Source organism: Aythya ferina (genome assembly GCF_964211825.1).
Source record: "Aythya ferina genome assembly, chromosome: 4".
In the NCBI taxonomy this organism is placed as follows: Eukaryota; Metazoa; Chordata; class Aves; order Anseriformes; family Anatidae; genus Aythya; species Aythya ferina.
This window is the reverse complement of record NC_140300.1, coordinates 49,597,509-49,620,025: the sequence shown is the minus strand read 5'-3', so window position 1 is coordinate 49,620,025 and position 22,517 is coordinate 49,597,509. Positions and strand designations below refer to the sequence as shown.

Below are 22,517 nucleotides of genomic sequence, written 5' to 3'. Positions count from 1 at the left end.
GATAATTATTAATAAGTATAGATATAATATTAATATTGATAATATTAATTATTATTAAATATAGAATTTTATATATATAATAATTATTAAACATCATAATGGCACAAACAGTGATGAGGTAAAAAAATTAGTTGATATACTAATTTCTCTGTATTATGCAAACATTTCTCAGAAACACAGAGCAAATCATAATTCACATAAACACTATTTTGAAAGTATTTGTCATGGGGAATTAATAAATGTTCTGAAAAGTTTTGAAAAACAGTCTGAAATTACTTCTTTTTTGTTTTTAAGGTTTCATCAGCTGTAAGAATTTAGGGCCCATAATGGACACAACAGCGTAAAAGTCACACATTAACAAAGTTAAAAGTGGGCACTTGGACTTGCACGAGCAATCCAGGACCTTGAGTGAGATGCCTGAGCTCTCTTCATTGAGCACCCAAAGCTCCCAGGTCTTTGAGCTGGGATCACTTGGAGCCACAGCACTCCCCGTGTGGCCTGCAAGAGAGAGGCCATGGTGGGTCACGTCCTACTTCCTTCTTGCCCTGTGGGCAGCATTCTCCTGGCTGCAGCAGGGCTGAGCTTTTGGAATCTCCATCTTAAAACCTTCTCTGTTCAGTTTTTAAAAATTGAACCAGGTTCCCTGCTTTCTTTAAAATCAAAGGAGGAATAGCAGTAGCCCTAATGTTTAAGGTAAGACAACCTGAGAGCAGGGACCAAAGTTTACAATCACTTCTTACTCTGCCCAGTAAACATCAGAGTTATCTAACCCATCTGTTCCCAGCATATATACAACTAAAGCACTGATTTGACTGCAGTGTGTAGGGAGACAATCCTGCTGGTATTCCTGTAGCTTAGTCTGAAAGCAGACTGAGCTCCTCAGAGGCAAGCACCTTTCCACAGAGAAGCTCTCAACTCTGGGCAGAATGGGAAGTTTTGAATTTGTGCAGATAGGAATCCTACTGAGGGCCTGGAAATTAAGCAGGGAAGTGCGGGGAAGAATCAAAGATTTGCTTTGATTCTGTGGCATTTGAGAAGATTTCTGTCTCACACATTTTTATTTTTTTGTTGTCTGAGACTGTGATGTTCTCCTTTAAGAAGCTCTGTGATGTATTCAGCTGCTATAATTTAGTTCACCAGATTCCTCCAGTTTACACTGTGGCAGAAGCCTGACACAGATCAGCTGAGAAAAGCATAAAGTACATAGTTGCAATGTCCTCAGCAGTCACTGGGGAGCTGGAGCATGGGGCTGGATCTCTTACCATGTATGAGTTAAAAAACAATGCCAGATAGACCATCTGAGCTTTGCGGATAATGCCAGCAGCTCCACAGGAGAAAAGGAAGTTGGCAAATGAATCTCTTACATGTTAGTAATTTTGAAAATGCAGTGACACCAGAGTTTTCCATGACTCAGAAAAAATTAACCCATACACTAAGGAGCTCAACAATGTCTAGATAGCTGATACACGGATCCCATAATACATGTAAATTCCAGTGCAGATAAAGCTTGTTCTTCACCCTAAATACAACTTCCAGAACTATTCAACTCAAACATTTCAGATAGTCAAATGTTTCAAATTTCTGGCTAAATAAAACATTTCTGCATAAATAAATTTTATGCATATTTTATGCATAAAAATATTTTATGCAATTTTATGCACAAATTTATAAAATTTCATAAAGAAATTACTGTGTTACTTGACCAGCTCTGGTAAAAAAATGTGTTTCTGATTTCAAAATCCTAGATGTGTAGCCATTAATGAAGCCAGATATATTTGCAGTCTCTAACTATAATATCTGGATTACAGACATTTGAAACTGCCACAGTGTTTGGAATCTTCTTTTCGGTTCAGCCTGTTTGCATTGGCATGTAATCCTTTAAAAAAAAAAAAAAAAAGGACAAAAAACTCACACAGAGATCTATTTCAGGAGTCTTAACTTGTAACAACCCATTTAGCACAAGGTTATCTAAACTCATAACAGTGCTTTAAAATTCTAACCAGACTCTGTATCATTTTTAATTGAATCACTCACTTTAATCACAGGAAAAGCACTTCACTCAGTGTCAGCAGCTCATGTAATCGCAGAGCAGATGAGTATCTACAAAACTGGGATTACAGATGTCCCCTGGCCTTACACTGAACTGCCAGGCAGTTATAGCCCAGCCTCATCATCTAGGCTCCCTGTATATCCAGACTGATTCATAGCTTATGTTCTGTACACAGTTATCTGCAGAGGGCAATTCATCTTCTGTCAGTGTACGCATCAGTGCTGGTGGGATGAATTATACTCTGGAGATGTGTATTTCTCTTCATTAAGAAGGCCAACATGCACCACTTAAGTTAGATATCTGTAACAGATGAAGTAAGGTGGGATGACTCCATACTATACATCTTTTTTTTTCCTCTCTTCTTCCACGTGTTTAGAAAGATCACAAAGGATTTATTTACAGAGACATGTAAGAACTATGGAGTACCAATCAGAATAATATAAACTTTAGAATTAGATATGCACACAGGACAAAGTTCAGAAGTTTCACATACAATAACTAGAGTTTTCCCATCCTCTTTTTTGTTACCTGCTCGATGTAATTAATGAGAGAGTTCTTGTTGTCCTCCCAGTAGCCCTTCAGAGTTTCTTCAGGTGGGAATTTTTCACAGCTAAGCTCCACTGTGATTTCAAAGCAGTTGCTGCTGAGGTAATTGAAATCCTGCATTCCTGCAATGCCAGGAAAGAGAGTTAGTGGTGGATTTTGCATTGTTCCAAAGTAAATAAATACCAAATATTTATGATTTCCCACAAAGAAAAAAAAAAAAAGGCAAACATCCCACTATTTTTTTCTGCAGATAGGAATATTTCCCACCCACTCAAAGCCTCTGCAAAAGAAATACTAGGTAGCTTTCAATGCAATAAGAGAAACCTCATTATTAATGCAACTTTAATCATATGAATTTAAAAATATATACAGTATATATAAAAATATATATGTCTAGGCATAAAAACTTGGCGGGAACGACATACTCTTTTGCACTTCTGAGGCACTCCTCTGGCTACATGGGAATATTGCCTATTGCGAATCAGTCAACAGAAAACCAAGACAATTTTCTAAGTGAATCAAGCAGCTGGAGTGGGAATGTGGCTGTCCCCAGGAGGGTTACAAATACGTTCCTTGCAGAAGCTGATACAGATGACACTTGCCCTCCCAGTCTAGGTATCTAGCAAAATCACTGGACTCACAAATGTGAAAATAAAAATGCTGAAAATAAAAAAGCTACCAAGCATTTTGAGCATTCCCATGGAGGTCACCAAAGGATTTAAAAGCAGCTACTTTGTTTAGCTCTGTGTTGCCCCATTCAAGTTAAGTATGAGACCTAATGTAGGCTCCTTACCAAAGTACTGGCACTGTGCTCAGCAATGCCCAGAGACCTGATGTCATACCCAAAAGAGAACACTGAAGGCAGCAAACAGATTGAGTCAGGTGGGAATTTGCCAACACATATGGGTGAAGAGTCTGTTTTCTGCCAACCAGGCACGTAGACTCCTAACTAACAAGAGGAGCAGGGACTGTTCAGACCCCCTAAAGCTTTTTATTTCTAAGCTTTTTTAGATGGCTGAAATATTAGGACAAACAGTGCTCCAGGAAGGGCTGGCTCTGATGTCTCACCACACACAATGCAAGATGGACCATTCACCAGCACACAGCAAGAGAGCAAGAGAGTCATGAGCAAAATCCTGACCGCAGTGCTGACTGCCAGGCATATGTTCCAGACACCAGATAATGTTGTTTTTCTTGATTCTTGCCTTTCTTCTACAAGAAACCATGAAGAGAAGAACTGGGAGCCAAAGAGCATGATGTAATTTACTGTGATGCCAACAGCTCCGGACCATTGCTGCTCCAGTTCTCAGGAAGTTTCTCCCTCTTCTCTCCCAAAGCAAGGTGATACCAGGGACACCCTACTTCCTCAAGGACAGCAGAAATATAGTTTCAAGTTTTGTAAAAGTGGCTGAATCTGTTATTACTGCCCTATTCCTCCTTGTCACACACATGGCACGTGTCACATGCACGCACATCACCACACTCCCAAAGCCTCTCATTTTAACAAAGGACAGCAAAACTTATTTTCCTACACTTTAGCAGAAGCCACCCTGAAGATCAGAAAGGCTTAGCAGACCTCAGATATAACTGATATTCACACCCTTCATTGCTGACCACAAGTATTATTTTTCTTTGCAACTGAGCAACACACAAACACTCCTCTCTTGCACTGTTCTGAAGGACTACAGTTTCCCACATTAGTACTTATGTAAATAAGCACAGAATACAGGACAAAAAAAGCATTTATTCAGCTTTTACAAAAGGAACTCCAACCTTTGAAAAGAAAGTGGAGTGCAGGGGTATGCCCCTTGCATCCAGGCATCAGAATTGCCTAGACTTTGAATTACAAACTACAACACTAAGCTAGGACCACTTCCACACATCAGAAGACAGTAACTTCTAGCAGGACAGGATGGAGCCTTATGCAGAATGTGGAGAACATGTGCCTCCTACATGCTTCTATAAAATCCTAAACAAACGTTCTTTAACATTGCTTCCAAATCTGGTAACATGAAGGGTAATTGAAGTTAAGAATGAATGGAGTGCCAAGAGTGATTTAAGAGCATCTGAAGATAAAAAGACATTTAAACAATAGTCTACAAACATTGCAGTGGAAGCTGCTTTGAAATTATATTTCTGTAATGACATAAAGATCTGATTAGACTCAGGTGATACTCTATGACAGAACAAGCAGAACACACATATGGCCAGCTAGTACTTCATCGCTATCAGCTCTTCTCTTTCATATTTCCAAAAAGATATTCCACACAAAAGGTACATAAAAAAAAAAAAATTATTGTTGTTGAAATTAAAGCTGCCTGTGCAAATTTAATTTGGCTTTCTTATGCATTAGTGAAATCATTAATTACATGCTGACAGGGAGAAGACCAGTGTTAAAAATAGCACAGATTTTATGTATAGGCTTGTTTTTGCCTGGGGTCCAATGGCTTAAAAGGGCCTTTCCTAAACACAGAAAAAATCACCTCTTTGCTTTTGCTTGCTGTGCTCTGAAAAACCTACAGTGATCAACTAATTACAGATGACAACTAATGCAAAACAAGTGTAACAGGTATCATGGTCTCAGATTTAGCACAAAGATGCCATTGTGGGGGCTGACTGCCTCTGTGCTCCTGCTCCACAGAAGAAAGTAATTACTACGCAGCAAATAGTTAGAAAAAACTCACAGAAAAGTGTATCAAGAGACAAAACTAGTGTCAAATATTCCTATACTCCATCTGCTCTCTCCACACGAAAACTTCAAAGCCTGAGAGAATTGCCACCTTGCCTGTGGCTGACAAGTCCTGAGATTTTCAAGAGGGTAAGGACAAAACAAATGCAATGGAGAGTACATCCTTACTTCCAGTTTGAGGCAAGGCTGCTAACAGATGCTTCTGCCAGTGAACATCCAGTCTTCCTACTGAAAGAACCCAGATACTCAGAAAAATACATGCAAAAAAAACCCTATACTCATACCAATGTATTATCTCTGCATACATATGAAGACCCAGGCCCACCAAGCAGTGCTGCCTTTCACCTGTGGGAGAAGGGCAGAGGCAAAGAAATGGATGCAGCACAACCAGGACCACCATAACAAGCATTATAGGCCAACATTAACATTAGTAACCTGTTAGAAAGAAAAATCAGCCCTTCATAGGACAGAGTTCTTGGTGTGATGAGGTACTATCAAAGAAAGCATCTCGGAGACCACAGCCTCTCTCACTTAGCTCTTCCATTCCCCACTTTCTTCTTTTCTCTTTCCTTGCTAATGCTCTGCTAAAGCCATGCTTTCCTTTTGACACCAAACACAGCTCCAGTACCACTCTCACCTAATTTCTACCTCTATTCTCTGTCACATTACTTCAGTTCTTTCTTTACAGAGCTGTGTCAAGTCACATTTTATTTTGCCTCCACAGAGATCACACAGGGATGCCACCAAACACGCTCACAGGCCCCAGAACAAGCCCACAGCAACCCAAAGGTGCAAAGGCAGGGAAGAGCCACCTTAGCTCAGGACCAGAGCAGACACTGAATAGACAAGGTCTCCAGAGAGTTTCCTCTTGATAAATTCTAACCTCTAGTAAGGATATATAATGGAACTCTTTTCCTACAGCAATACACATAGCTATTCAACAGCTTACACCACTAACTTTGAGTGTGTTATCATATGGATAGCAAAATGTCAGCTAGCTTTCCAGAATAAAGCTTCCAAGAAAATCTTAACTTGAACTAAGCAATGTTTAGTTATCTTCCTTAGCCCTAGACATAGAAACAAGAGAATTGTTTTCATTATTTTTTGTTGTTGTCTTTTTATTATTATTATTATTATTATTTCTTAAGTTGGCCTGTGGCAATTATTAGCATGAAGGTTTCAGTCAACAGTTACAGCTTGCCAGCTAGTTTTTACACTTGAAGGAAAAAACAACAGCAACAAAATCAATTCATGCTGTATGGTCCACAGTCTATTGTCACCTTTCCATTTTTTATTACCTACACCACCAGGATTAGAACTAGGATTCCTTTCTACTAATTTCTGTACAAATACATGAGAAAAAGAAAGGACTCCCTTGGGGAATTTCCAGTCTAACTTAAAATAAGATCCAAAAAGAAGACATAATTCAAGCTTTCCAACAATTTTTTTTCCATTGGAAAAAAAATGCCTTTGGCATGTGTAGTTTAGTCAGAATAAAAGCATTTCATCAAAAACAATGGATAACATTTTCCTAAGGAAAAAAGCTAAAAGTTAAACATGTCCACATTTTTACAGTTAGTATTTGATATTTTTGGACTCAATTGAAACAAATTTTAATAGTTAAACCTTTTAATATTTTGTTCACATTCAGCTCTCTTTTTTTTCAATTATGCAAACACCATTTTGTAAAGGATATTTTAATGGTTCCAAATCAAAGTCTGTGGAAAGCTTCACACAAAGGAAAACTCTTGCTTTTCAACAGTATTCAGAAATGCCAACATTTTATGTCATCGCTAGTCTCTGACACTGGTACCATAGCAGAAGAAACATGCTGCCCCTGAGAAGCCTGGTTAGACTGTCACTGAGACTACCTAACACTTTGAGAGATTCCTACTCATTCCACATAAAAATTTTTAATTCATTCAGAGGCTGTTACTTTGAGTGTTAAGATGAAAGCAAACAGTAATACTGGTATATTTGTGTTCAAAGTTATCTGCTACAGATCAACAAAGCCCTTGTGCAGACAAACCATTACACGCTATCTGAGTTTCCAGATCAAAAATCCCCAGCTGAATTTTCACTTGAAGTTTCAACTGAGTTTAGCAACACAGAAGATTCTGCTTGATTGAGAATCTACATATTCCCAAATCTGCTTTGATTCCATTTGCAAAGAAAATGAAATATCAAAAACTTTACTGAAAAGGAACAAAAGCTCTGACTTCAAGCTACACTCCCAAACAGACAAAATCAGTTTTCAAGGAACCGCAGTAGCTCTGCTGGTCCTCTTAGCACAAAAGGCTCTGCCAAAGTCTAGGCACCACCTAAGCATGAATCAAGTACTAATTAAGCCAAGAAGTATAAAAATGCAAGTTATCTTCATGGCTGGATTTTGTTCCCATGGAAATCAAAGGACAAACTTCCTTTCTTCCATTATCTTCAGCACTGGCCACAAAGCCGTTCCGTATCTTCCAAGGATGGATACTTTTGTTATTGAGGTTAAAATGAATGGTTATTAGCCTGTTATCTCTCATTAGGGTTTGTTGGGGGGGGGGGGGTATTTTTATTTTTTTAACTTAAACCTTCATCATGATAACACAGCAATTGCTCACCCACTGCAGAGCTATTACATTTGCAATGACCTGAACCTTGAATTAAGAAATACTTTCGACAAAGCAATAAAAGAGGAATATTTGAATAGGAATCATGATGCGCTTTGTGAGATTATGTTGACGCACTGTGGTGAGTGATCAGCCTTTGATCTACCCTTAACCAGACCAAAAATTGTGGATAACCTTGTGGTATTCCAGTCTGTGGGAATAAGTTCCCAGAGTGAAAACTCAAGCTTGAAATAACCACCCATGACATTGAACCCCCAGCCATGGGTCTCACCTCCCGGGACGCTGTACCATGCACCGCCATTAGTCGTTCCATCCACAAAGCTGCTGTCATCATCATTTTTACGACACGGTGGTCTGTTTGGATCAGACATTGCAGGATTAAAAGAAGAATAACTGCGAGCCAGGCTTTGAAAAATAGCATCATCGGGACAGGAGCTGTACTCATGAGCACTGCCTAGGAAGGAAAAATGGTCCAAGAAAAAGGATTGTTAAAAATGCAGTCACAGGCCATAACCTAGATTAACAGCACTGTACAGCAAGATGGTGCTTGGAAATTTCCTGGACAATGGTAAGTTTCCTACAGCACCATCAACTAATATTGCATTACATGTATTTAAATAACATTAACATTTCCCCAATCCTTAATCAGTTGCCTGTATCAAGTTGCCCCATTATTAAGGTGATTTATACAAAAATATTAATTTCAAAGTGCACCAAAAAGTCTACATTCTAGGCTTTGGATTCTTTTAAGAACACAGTACATAGAAAAATGTGTCTCCATAGATATTTTTAAAGTCTGATCTTAAGAGGATTTGCAATTAAACTGTACGAGAGTATACTGAAGAAAGTCAATCTCTAACAATACCATCAAATCACTTCGGTCATGCGTCCATACTACTATAGGCTAAAGGATAGCATCTCTGCTACAAAGAGACCCTTTTTTTTATGTGATCAATACTGAAAAAGTAGAAACAATGATAGTTGTTTCTATCAGCATACAATCACTTTCAGAAATTCACTTTTTAAAGGTTCAAGAAGATAAACCTTAGATCATACAGACAGCCTAGATGCATCTCTCTGGCTTCATTTAGCAGGGTATAAGCAGCCCAGCTAATTTAAGACCTAAGTTACTTCATTAAATACATGAGGGACCATGATTCCCTCAGGTATTACATCATTTTTGTAATGTAACTCTACTGGAACAAGCAATCTGTCTTAAAATCTAGACAACATGGTCATACAGTGACTAGCTTTAAATACATAATTTTAATTAATGACTATTAATACTAAACTAAGTCATTACAATGCCATGATATGATGTTTACAAGTGAATCTCAGGTAGCAGTGTAGTAAATATAGATCCACATATTTATGTATGTATAGAATAATATAATATAGAATAAATATATAATAATATTTATAATAATTAACATGGAATAATTTTTAAAGTATAGAGTAAGTATTTATATCTCTTGCACTTTCATGTCAACTCATAACTACACACCACTCCGAGTCTCATCATAAGGGTAGTTGGCAACAAGGTCTCCTCCATGAAGATTGGCAGAGAGCACAAAGGGAATATCCATAATCCAGTGAATGACACCTTTCGTTTCAGGAGCAAGCTACAACAAAGCAGCATTACCATCTGTTACAATTTGATTATTCAGTGTAGAGACTTACTTACTTACAGTATACTTATAGTATACTATAGTATACTATACTACGATCATACATGTTGTACAAGCATTTAAATGAGCAGCATTTTTATTTTGGCTTCATAGAGATCTGGATCAATCTTTTACATCAGAACCTAAGTAGATACACATCAGTCATGAAACTGGTGTAAATTAGTTCAGAGTGAAGTATTTTTCTAAGTACATATCTCAGTATTTTTATCCTTTTATTATGGCTGAAAATAAGCATATCAAATTAAAAACCAGGGAAAATAATTCAAAATATATGTTGATAGTATGTAGTCTAATTCTATGCACTGAAAGTAAAATTACTTTGTTTAATAATTTGAACCTGGAGGGTAAATGCAAGAAGATTTAAAAAGAATAAAAATAAATAAATAAATAAATAAATAAAAACTCCAGATGTAAAAATACCTGTACATTTAAGTCTTAGGCTTAACAAAAATGCACATTATATGTGAGAATAGTTATCTAGCCAACAGTATAATTTCTGACAATGTGAACTTCTGACAATGGTAAAATGCTGAATATCTGCAAGAAAATCTATTCAGACCAAGGGAGAAGGCTACACAATCCCTATCCTTAAAAATAAAGCATGTTTTGAATGAGGAATTGTCTCAGGATTAACCAATACAGATCAAAAGGTTTTACTACAAGATGCCATCAGATGAATAAATGTAAAGCGACAAAAAAAATGAACAAAATAGTTTCAAGAACATGAATCACAGAAAGACTGCATACACAGCTCCTAGGGTTTGTTGCATAAAAGGGAGGATATGGGCACACAAGAAACTGGCTCTACAGCCCTTACTTACCTTGGGATTCTGGTCCACAGCCTTTTTCATGTTTTTCAACAGGTGGTTATTTGGGCCACCTTCTTTCTCATTAACATAGACTATTCTATCCAGATCAGGGAAATTTCGGTTTAGATCTATTCCCTGGGCATTACTTCGACCAACAAACCAGTCTTTAAGTTCACCGGGCTAAATGAGGAAAAGAAGCAGAAAGAGAAAGGAAATTGACAGATTAATGAGCTGAAGCACCAACCCTTATGTGGGTATATTTACCCATGTAAATTCTCATCATGGTTTTACTTCTCCTGTTCTCAAGAACAAGAATGGATTGTGTGGGAGTAAAACCTGGAGCACCAACAGCTGAGTTACCTGTATGTCTTCCTAGAGCTCTGCAGGAACAAAACAAAACTCTATTTCACTGTCTCAGAGGAAATGATCATTCCCATTGTGGCAGATCTGGACTAAGGATGGGCAAAATGACCAGCAGCATCAGATTTTCCAGAGCCTGCCCAGTTTGTGCCCACTGAGTCTTCCCCTGAGACCTGGCTTTTCCCATTGCTTCACACACGCTTTTGACTTACAGACTTCATTTCAGTGAGTACCAAGGCAGTTGCAGATGTATCTACCAGCTGCAAGGAACATTTGCATTTGCTTCAAAGTTCCTCTAAATGGCTTCAGGATTAAGAAGGACCTTAATCTTTCTTTCCCTTAATCTGTATTTTTATTTTTGCAGTGACCATCAGCTTCATTCACTGCAAGGGTGGCACTGAATAAAGATGAAGTGAGATGTTTTACACAATCTTTTCTTTAAGCTACTTCTTTACAATAGGTTTTGTTTGCTTTAAGGAAATACCTTGAGGGTGCATAGTTTTCCCTAGCTTGTCTCTCTAAGCTTTCAGTACTCTGTAAAATAGGTTTAGTTTGATTTTTGGTTTTAGTCTTGGGGTATATAAAATTTACTGTCACACACTGTAGGATCAAGATGCTGCTAAATTAGAACAGCAGCACTAATGGAAATTATACTATAGATAATAAGTAATTTTTAAAGAAATCTTGTAAAAGCAAATGTACTTTGACTAAAGAAAAAGTTTCAAATTGTGTTATTGCTGTATCTCTACGGTAAGAGATTTCAAACAAGTGAAATATGGCACCAATTTGAGGACAGCTTCTGCTTTATTGCCACTAGAGGGAGATATCATCTTGGACATGGTTTAAAGAGGTCTGAGGGTGGATTTTTAAAGACTTCGTAAGAATCTGTTTAATGAAGAGCTTAATCAGGTTTGACATTTAACCATAAATAGTCATGTAAAAAGAATCAACACTTCTATATTAAAAAAAAAAAAAAAAAAAAAAAAAAAAAAAAAAAACAATAAATCTTCTTGAACAAGAAAATTCTCATTTTCTTTTAGAGTATAATACGCACTATAAACACAGCATATCAGGGTTCTATTTGGCCTCCATATGCCAACTATGCATTAGTACCTCTCTTGACTGAGTGTTTATCCGAAATTACATGCTAAATAGTCTGACTAATAGATTAACTAAAGCACCTTATGCCTGAAATTCAGAATCAGAGCTATTATTAAAAAGACAGGTCACAAAGTTTCCTTATTTTGAGATAAAGCACTAATGGATGTGAATAATTCACGTAAGTGTGATTGCATGAGAATGGTCTTAAAGGGAACATCAGCTTTTTCCCTTTCTGCCACTTGAGAAATGTGATGTATTCCTAGAAGTTACTCGTTCAGAAAGTAGTTTGGTCAGTGAACTCGGATGAAAGAATATGCATGAAGCATAAACATCTTTGTACTTTAAAATGCAGTATGTTCATTTAAAACAAAGATGGCCATTTGTGGAAAACTATTTGTGATACCAGCTCAAGTATAAAATCCTTGTTAAACAGAACAAGCCTACTGTACTGTTAGAAAATATATCAGTTACACAGCTCCATTCAACAATCACCACAGAGTTCATGTGTTTGTAAAACTGCTAAATTAAAGTGTCATTTTGATCCTCCCTCAGGTTAATATACATCGTTAGTTATTCTTATATTCACAGACTTACAAACCTGGGATGCTGCCTTCTCAAAGCCATCTGGATTCAAAGATGGCATGATATGGATACGCGTGCTATGGATCAAGTTGATAATAGTTTCGTTCCCTTTCTGGTATTCATTACACAGGTACTGAGCCAAGAAGATGAGCAGCTCCCTTCCAACAGCTTCATTCCCATGCATATTCCCAACATATTTAAATTCCGGCTCTCCTGCAAGAAAAAGGAAGAAAATGTCTTAGAACAGCACACAAAAACAGGCGTGGACTAGATCACAGCACACCATAGACACGGCTATCCCTGTGAGTCCATCTGGTCACAGTATCGCCAGGAAGCTACAAGTCTCTTTCAGAAAAGTGGACTGAGATTTTTTTCTAAACTCTGGCTGAACAAACAGTAATTTACATTCATGAGTTTGCCAAAGGCAGAGAAAGAATACCAGAGGACAATAAACTACATCAAAATAAATGTTAAGCACAGCCATTAACATTATTACTGTTGAGATCTAATGCAATTGATGCCTCAGTACCACAAAAGGGTGTCCCAATTTTTAAACATATAAACTGACGCTAACAGTGCTTCTTATCTTTAATGTTCTCTCCAAGATTAGGTTAGGCTTATCATACTACAAATGCATTAAACGGCAATTCTTTTACCAAAGCACTGCCAATGAACACCTAGCTGTTGATCCTAGTGGCTTGAAAAATCTTACTCAGCAGTCACTTTGGATACTCAGCACAGACTTTATGAAGCAGGTGCAGTAACCTAACTCGTAACGTGGATCATTCCCACTGAACATTGTAATAAACATTCAAAGGTTAAATATGTAAGTAAACAACATACCTATATATGTAACTATATGGTCATATGAATTGTACATCTATACAGAATCACAGAATCACAGAATTGTCTAGGTTGGAAGAGACCTCAAGATCATCAAGTCCAACCTCTGACATAACACTAACAAGTCCTCCACTAAACCATATCGCTAAGTTCAACATCTAAAGGTCTTTTAAAGACCTCCAGGGATGGTGACTCCACCACTTCCCTGGGCAGCACAAACCTCTCAGTAAAGAAGTTCTTCCTAATATCCAACCTAAAACATCCCTGGCGCAACTTTAGCCCATTCCCCCTCCTCCTGTCACCAGTCACGTGGGAGAATAGACCAACCCCCACCTCTCTACAGCCTCCTTTAATGTATTTAAGGCGTACATTACGAATCATATGAATCAATTTTTTATGTCAAATGTATATAAGGATGTTTAATAATATATTTAATACAGGTTTGAATATATAATGTATATTTGTAAGTATTCTTACATTCATACACCTTCTTACATATGTGTATATATGTATTCATAAATTTGATATTTAAATAAACATTCCAACACTCCCAATTGCTCATGAATTGCACTCTCATGATCCTAGACATAATGAACGTATCAGAGAGGTCTTAGAGCTGTGAAAGATTTACCTTTAAAAGAACATATTTTTTGCCCTAATTACAGAGGGGTTTTAGAAGAAACGTAGGTATCTGCAGGAGATTCATAGGATTGTCCTGTAACTAGCCAGAATCACATGTTGTTTTCTGGGTTAAAGCCCTTTTTTCTTATCCTTTTCCTTTTTAACTACAGTTCATCTGTTAGAGCAGCTTGAATTGAACCTTCTGCTGGTGATATGCTTTGAATTGTCTTTGAATATGCTTTTTGATAGCCTTTGGCACTATCACAGTGGCAAATTCAAGCCAGGAAGCATTACACAAACAAGGCCTAAATAATTGCTAATCAAGCACACATCTGCTTACGACTCTTCAGTCTGTGCTTGTTAACCTTAATCCAGTGATAAGGTGCTAGCAGGCAGTGTGCTATTAATACCATGCCTTCTTTCCTTCCAGCAAAGGTGGTTTTGTATATATAGATTATTCCCTCATATCTTTTGTCAGATAGGTTAAAAAGTGCTCTACTTTCAGCAGAATAGCTTTTTTTTTTTTTTAATATCTGATACAGCCAATTCCATTACTGGGACTAAAACCCTCCATTTCCTGTTTTGGTATTGCACATCTATTTACTGTTTCCTCTTATCTGTTAATACCAGGGAATGCAAGAGATCTAATCATCAAGAGTAATCAGACCATGCACTCAGAGCATGAATATGAATATATGAATACTATTTGATAACATGTGCAGTGCTGCATTATCTCATATGCTCATAATTAAAATACTCATGCATATGCATACTGGCATGCTACTTATGGGGAAAGTGTTTCACAAGCTAAAAGACAGATCTGTTACCATAGTAAATACGAACACGGTCACATTTTGCATTTGTGGTTTTCCTTAGGATGCCACTATGGATGCATGAAAGTTAAACCATTTCTCCTGATTTCCAGACAGTGCACTGTTCACCTGCCTTTGCTTCCCACTTGCATTTTACAGACCTGGTTCAAATAAAGGAATAGAAACAGATGCTTCCCATAGGGTATTTCTTGCCCCCACCACAACCACTACCAGCAAAGAGTTGTTAACAGTGTTTAGAAAGGTTTGTGAAAACAGGCACAGCCTACAGTGAACCCAGAGTACAGCCTCATTGACCACACAGCTTCTTCCTCCAATGGTAATGAACCATCCCGCATGGGCATGAAAAGATAAAAGGAGTTCAGAAAGAGGTAGAGAGATTCATTGGAATTACAGAAAGCCTCCCCTATGAAAAGTCATTGAAGAGATCAGCCCTGTTTTCCTTAGGAAGAGCTGCAAGAAAAGGGAATAGCCATATATCCCAGTCGTCGTGGCATGGAGTAATCAGTCTGGAAAGCAGCGTTTCCCTACACCACAAAACAAGAGGTGGTGATCTTCATTGAAAGGAAGAAAAATGTCATTTTTTAGACTGACAAAGAAAAACACAATTACTTATAACACAAACTGTGAAACTAGCTGTCAAAAGAACTGTGTTGGCAGCAAGGTGTCAGCTGAACTCCAAGTTTTGCTAACAAACCCAAAGTTTAAAAAAGAAAACTAACCTAAAAATGGAGGCAAAAGAATGAAAAGGGAAAGATAACAGAGAGCTGAGTAACACCCTGCTCCAAAAGTTATTATTGTGTCTATATGCTAGCTCCCGTGGGCTTTTTCTTGCACCTTTGTCTGCAGCAGAGAAATCCATCTCCCGTCCATCCTCTGGCAGCCGAGAACAAGTCTAGGAGGCACACACACTTGGGAACCTGCTCCCTGCCAGCTCCCACAGCCGCCTGTTTCCGTATCATTAGGTACAGCAACCAAAGAAATACTGGGTTTTTACCCAAAATGTAGCAGACCATATCTGACAGTTTTAGGAAAACTCTTCTTCATTTCAACAGTGTAATTTACTTCTACAAGAACAATGGAAAATATGAGTCCTTCTCATATCTAAACCTTGCAGCCGTTCCAAGGGAAACAAACTTGATTTTTTTTTTTTTTTACTATTCATTTCATTGGAAGCAAATGCATGCTACAAGCTGGCTGTGGGCAAATTAGCAGTTTGTTCATTAGCTGTCCATGCCCATCACCAGCAAAGTCGGGGAGTCCATTCTGGAAAACAGAACAATGCTGCTAAAGTCATTCATTAGCCCCACACAGCCCAAGGAGCTGAGGAAGCTTCCAGAGCCTGATGACACGGTTTTGTGGTTAGGGAAGCCCTTAATTTGCATTTGCATCTCTTCCAGTCCTTAATGGTCAAGCAAAAACTGCAACTCAGGGTATGCATTCTGGAAACCTTTTTTTGAGTTGTTTTTACCTAACTCCTTTCCTAATCATCTGTTCCTCTAGGGCAACAGAATTATGCTCATCGCTCCTCTGCCTGAGCTGAGCAAGACCAGAGCTTTAGGGAATGACCCTACAAGGCTGTCAGCATCCCGGGTCCACTTCTGAAGGAACCTGTTCCTTCTGCATGGGCTAACACAGATACCTCACACGCCAAGGACATCAGTCATATAAGCTGCACAGTACAGCTTTTGCCAGCAGCATGATGACTAAAAGACCTCCTCACCTGGGTTCCCAGGTAATTCGACAGCTCCTACCACACTGCTTCTTTCAGCATTCCCTGGAAAACAGCCCACCCCACTGTCACCTGTTGCTAGCATGCTACTTAGCTGGAGGAATAGTTGTTCTTCCTGCTAATCCCTCATGAGCCATTTAATACAGACCTTAATCACCCTTCATGGGATTCCGTAACTGTAATTGCCTCACAGATTACTTTTTTTAAATTAAAAGACTGCAAATCTCAATTTGATGATGAACTTCTTTAAGTTTCTCCAAAGCAGCAGAAATGCTCCTCTTCCACTGCAGAGAACTGGAAGTAGCTTTGAGGGAGAAGAGGCATAAAGAAATTAAAGCTTTTTTCCTGATTTGACACCCACACATATGTAAAAAAAGTAAAAAATATTAATGGATCTCCTTGGCCCAATATATGGTAAACACAAAGGAACATATCTGCTGCTTGAATATTTACAATTCTTGTTTAACATTATTAACTTTCCGATAATTTCTTTATAAAAGATAATCTCTCATCCCTAGTAGCCACAGCGTGCCTTGTGTAACCATGTGAAGATGGCATTTATAAATGCTTACATACAACTTCAGCCCAGATACAGAGGTTTCTGGTAACAGATGAATGGGTGGCTACTAATATCCTTTGGAGCAAGTCACAAGAAATTAGATGCAGCAATCAAGTTTATAAATGTCTTAGTATCTCAGAGAGGCCTAAACCAGCACATCATTATGGCTTTTAGAAGGCTTTTACATCCCTCCCGGATTGACTGTGTGGTACATTACAACCTGATTACAACAATTGAGGAAAAAGTATTTTAAAATGTCATGCCTTTCTGGTGCCTGACAAACATTGTGAAATGTCACTTCAGTTCTGCAGTTACAGTTAGCTAAGGTCTTCTGCATTTTCCTAGGAACAGAAGGTACATCATTAATATTAGACAGATCACCCAATTAAAGATGACTAACCACTGCCTTTTTTTAGGTCAGCCTGTGCTTGTAAAGACAGTAACTTTCTAAAACGTAGGTACAAAAAATTTAGCACCTATTAATTATATTTACCTCGAGTCAAGATAATGTCACTCCACAAGTCACGCTGTCATGCCAAGCAGTTAAAATGTATAGTAGTGTAATGTTGAAATGTTAAAATGTATAGTAGTCTGCTCATGGAAGTGCAAACCATATGGAAGAAAAAATTAACAACTGGAAAGCTGAAGTGCTTAATGACCCATTTTGCAAATGAGCATCTATTACCCTTAACACTAGAATCCCTTCAGTTTTCCTATATTCCTTCTGGAAAAGCAAGCGGTGTTCCTGAAATAATAGACTTAGTGTTTTTGATTACTTACAGTTGCTTGTCATTTTTAATATGGCAACCAGTAAACTTTTCTTGTAGATAAACAGTACTCAGAACATCTCAGAACTCCTGCTGGCAAGAAATTCATTTATCTAAATGTGATTGAGAACTTTCTTATGCTCCACATTTTTGTGAGTAGTTCAAAGGGAAGGAAATTCTCTGGAGATCAACTACACAGGATTATAAAATGGGTTTCTCCTTTGAACATGAAAACTTTAAGAGAGGAAAAGGAGAAAATAAACAAGGAGGTGAAAAAGAGTGAAAGAATTAGAAAATTTTGATTTCTGTCACTCTATAAACTAGATGTCTACAACCTGCTCTAACAGCACTTCAATAGAAAAGGTTATCTCCATGACTTGTGTGAAAATGGACAGCACTGGAAGATAGAACAACAGGGCAGTATTAGCTTCTAAATCCTTCTAGAGGCCTAATACAATTTTATGGTGACGTTTAACAAGGAGTAGTATTGGTATAGCATTGCTGAAAGGGAAACTACTGAAAGTTTCACAGTTCATTTACATGAAAGCAGAAATGGGACAATACTGACGGCCTTTAAATCTTTCATGTTCTTGCCATTAACTACTACAAAATGTACTAGGAAAGAAACAAGAAGAAAAGAAATTCAAGGAACTTTTGGCAAGCTCCTGCTTTAAAAAAATCATGCATTTTTTCACGGCCATGTTTCAATACTGGCCTCAAGCTGTTTCTGGAAAATTTCATAACTATTGGAGCACTATTACTTAAAGTCAAAGTTAACAGCAGAGCCTGTACAGCACATTAAAACAGGAGTGAACCTCGCAAACAACAGCTCTAGTTCTGCTAGCTTTGACATATATAAAGATGCAATCTCCATTATAATGGGTATCAAGTCTGTCACTTGGGCTTTCAATATGGGGATCTTCTTCTGTATCTTCAGTATGGCAACAAAAATCTCCAGGCAGATTACCTCATGCTGAAGATGGCTCTTTCCACCACAAAGGTTCTGCGTGACCCGATGCTTCCTTCGTGTTTCTAACAGCCCACTCCCACCACTGCAGCTACAGGATGTGGCACAGCCTCCCACCATCAGCGGGCCAAGCATCTGCTCTGCTCCTGCAGCCCACATTGCTGGCACATCCCAGTGCCAGGCTTTTCACAGCACCCTGCCCTTACCCTGCAGGGTCGCACAGTGTAGCACTGAGCAAGGAATTTCTGCAGCAAAGCCCCCGTGCTATCACGGAGAAGAAGGCAGCTTTCTGCCTGCTACTCTTCTGTTACGATACATAAAAGGATGGGGCTGTGTCATGAAATCGATGATGACTCTTTCAATCGTAACAAACTAAATTTAGTTATTTAATCAAAACCCTTAACTTAATAAGAATCACTGAAATATAATACGCACAGAGCCCTGATTTTGTGTAAATGTGTTAAAAAGCACTCTGTGAAGTTCAAAGCAAATTAGAAAAACATCAGAATTTTAACAATAACAAATACCAATCTCTACATACATCCGGATTAACCAGACTGGTTTTGCCATTGCATTGCATTTTTTGTGCTCTAGGAAAAATGAGCAGCACTCTATATTTATAGAATTCATTACTTCGTTACGGCAGCCAGGATGGTATGCTCAGCACTGAAGGTGAGGTTCCTGAGAACACCAAACATGAAACGAACTGTCCTGAACCAGCCCTACCAGTCAGTGGCAGAGCACGAGACATGTGCAGTTCTTTCATCTCCCAACTTTTGTTCTCACTGCTAGGGGGAAAAAAAAAAAAAAAAAAAAAAAAAAAAAGAATAAGACATACCCTGGGACTATTTGTGAGGGATGCTGGCAGTACAGAGATGACACAAGTAAGCCTCTATGTGTCCCCTGTGATGCTGGCTGTGGGATATAACAGATCCAATCCAGCTTTCTGCTGTGCTCCATAGAAGGAGCACATTCTCCATTTATAACTACGTGTGACCGAGCAAATTTTCATATCAAAGGCTTTCACTCCAGTAACCCTCCAATTTTGGTTGGTACATACAGCAACAACACTTTTTTAATCCATCAACTCATCACTGACATAGATCTTTTGATGAAGAGAAAGTTGATACATAATTTAGGTGTGGACTTATGAGGGTTCCTCATCAAGCTCACTTAACAAGCTTTCCCTCTTCAGGAAACTACAGATTTGGCTTTTTCACTGCAGCTACAAAAGTCCCTGCCAACCATCACAGCACTTCAAAAGGACTGAGCTCACCCATCTTTCCCACTGCTTTCACAGGCAGTAAGTATGTGGGAAATTTCAAAGCTAATCTATTTCAAATGGCTGGTTCCAGCAGAGACGCATTTGGAACTTGGAGCTCTACTTTTCCTCATCCTCATTTTGTGAAGAGCTGAAAAAAAAAAAGTTGGAAATAACCCATTTACATCCAGACCTCAGGCTCTGAAGTCAAAGAGGGAGGCAGAAATGCTGGATAAAAGAAAAAAAAAAGAAAAAGAAAATAAAAAAGAAAGAAAGAAAAGGAAACAAAAGTAGTTCTCCCTTTTTACTGGAAACAAATAAACAGAAAGTCACTGGAAAGACATGAATGATTCCTCCCCACTTCATTACACCAGCCCACTTCAGTATCGCCATGAACATTTGTTGTGCCAAATCGGTGCCAAAAAGTCCAAAAGCACAGGAATGACTTCACTCTTAGGCTTTTTTAAAGCTGGAAATCATGGGTACAGCTTCTACAGCAGTGGCCAAAGCAAGGCTGAAAAGGGAGGAAGGTGTCAAGCCCCACAATTCCTCCTCCATAGGAAGAGGCTGTCACACCCCAGCACTCGCTGCTCGGCTGTGTTTCAGGAGGAAAACAACCTGGGGAAGCTTGCGAAGCTGCGCTGCCTTGCACCCAGAGCTCCATCAGTGAAAGCAAGGCAAGCGCATTCACAGAATCCATCTACCGAAACTCTCACCTTCATCACCTTCATCTACTGCTTCCTCTCCTTAGAGCTGAGCTAGTTATGACTGAAAAGGATTACAGTTCCCCCCAGAGGATGTTCTGGAGCCTTGGGAAATGCAGTGTCTGTGCTTTGGATCTGTGCACAGCTAGCAGCAAACACCCTTTGTGCCTTGGTCTTCCTTGATTTTCAGGAGGCTTTCACAATGGCACTTGTTGCTTCACTGAGGCTACACACACTGGACAACCCTTCCTTATTGGTAATTCAAACATCATTTTGTTCCACCACTGTTCTGTCACAAAGCAACAAAGTGTGGAAAAGCCTGTGGGCTGCAGATTTTTGACTGATTCACAAATAGTCACATAGACGATGCTGAAGTGCACTGGCCATCACTAACAGATGGAGAGGGACAGAACCTCCCCATAAATATACATCTGTCACAAGTCCCTCCTGTAGGCAACATGTTACAGAATACATACAAGCTTTTGCTTTAGCTTATTTATTTAGCTTCCCAAGCTTAGGTGAGCCCTAATATTTAGTGATGTTTGCTTCCATGATTATTGGCCATGGAGTGTACAGGAAGAGTTATAAAGTGCCCATTTAAAATAAATAACAGTGAGATAGAAATAGGCAAACTGCAAAAGCTAATTTTGCTGTTAACTTGCTTCTTTGTGGAAAAAAATATGAAAGATGGACTTGTGATGACTAACAGAGGACACCATTTACGTCAGAACATAAGTAACCCTATTTATGCCTCAGAGACCAAAAACATGCCCAGTCAGCTTCTTTTAGTCCTAATATCAATTTAGCATCACACTTTTGGTGTGATGAATGTAGAGTTTTAAAAAAAGAACTCCAGCATTTTAGAAGGTAGGACTGCTTGGAGTTATTTTGGTGACTGCTTGGAGTTATTTTGGTTTTTGTTTGCTTGTTTTTATTGGTGGTGTGTTGTGTGTTTTTTTTTTCCAGAAAAACTGCAGCTGCACTATAGGCTTACAAAGTGTGTGAATCTGGGATTAAAAAGTAGCTTCATAGAATCATAGAATACCCCGAGTTGGAAGGGACCCATAAGGATCATCGAGTCCAACTCCTGGCACCACACAGGTCTACCCAGAACTTTAGACCATGTGACTAAGTGCACAGTCCAAACACTTCTTAAATACTTCCTGCATCTTTTTTATTGCTGCACTTCATCTCCAGCCTGATTTTAGAAACTGATATTCCCTCAAGTTTCTTCATTTAAGGTATGAATGTTGTGTGATAACCAGCAGTAAATCTTCATTGCATTTGTTCTTACGAGAGCAGCTGTTAAATCAGGTCAGTATGAAGCAGAAGAAAAAAAGGTTAAGTGGGTGGAGAGTGATCAAGATTGATATTCAACACTACATCTCCAAGCATTTCAACACTTCAGGATTGTTCAAGGATATGTAAAATTTTACTTGAAATTGGTATTGCACCTTAATGATTTGTTCACATCCAGTTTAATTAGAAATGCAGACCTACATGCTTGGAGGAGGTCTTTCTCTTCACACTCACATATGTCTGAAATGCAGATAGCCCCTAAAAGGTGTCCTCTGTATCATCTGAAACACTAAAAACTGAAAAGAAATAGGGAGAAAAAGAAAAAAAGTGATGATTCCTGATGACAGCACAAGGAGAGGAAGCTAAATTGGTGCAAAGGCTAATACAATCAAGCTTGGTGCGTAAGAGGAAGAAGTGAATCATATAACTGCTTGTTGACTCAAGAATAATGATTCCGATGACTGATCCAGACAAATCCTTTGTCTCAATAG

General features: G+C 38.5%; 1 protein-coding gene across 1 annotated transcript in view; it reads right to left on the bottom strand.

The window, feature by feature from the left end:
* The window catches only part of CPE (carboxypeptidase E), a 55,725-nt gene that overhangs the window by 4,962 nt on the left and 28,246 nt on the right, over positions 1-22,517 (bottom strand). Inside the window, exons 2-6 of the mRNA XM_084518160.1 lie at positions 12,460-12,656; positions 10,413-10,580; positions 9,408-9,525; positions 8,175-8,357; positions 2,579-2,718 (exon numbers count right to left, since the gene is read on the bottom strand). Coding sequence (XP_084374286.1) covers positions 2,579-2,718; positions 8,175-8,357; positions 9,408-9,525; positions 10,413-10,580; positions 12,460-12,656 — 806 coding nt within the window. The remainder of the gene's footprint in view (positions 1-2,578; positions 2,719-8,174; positions 8,358-9,407; positions 9,526-10,412; positions 10,581-12,459; positions 12,657-22,517) is intronic.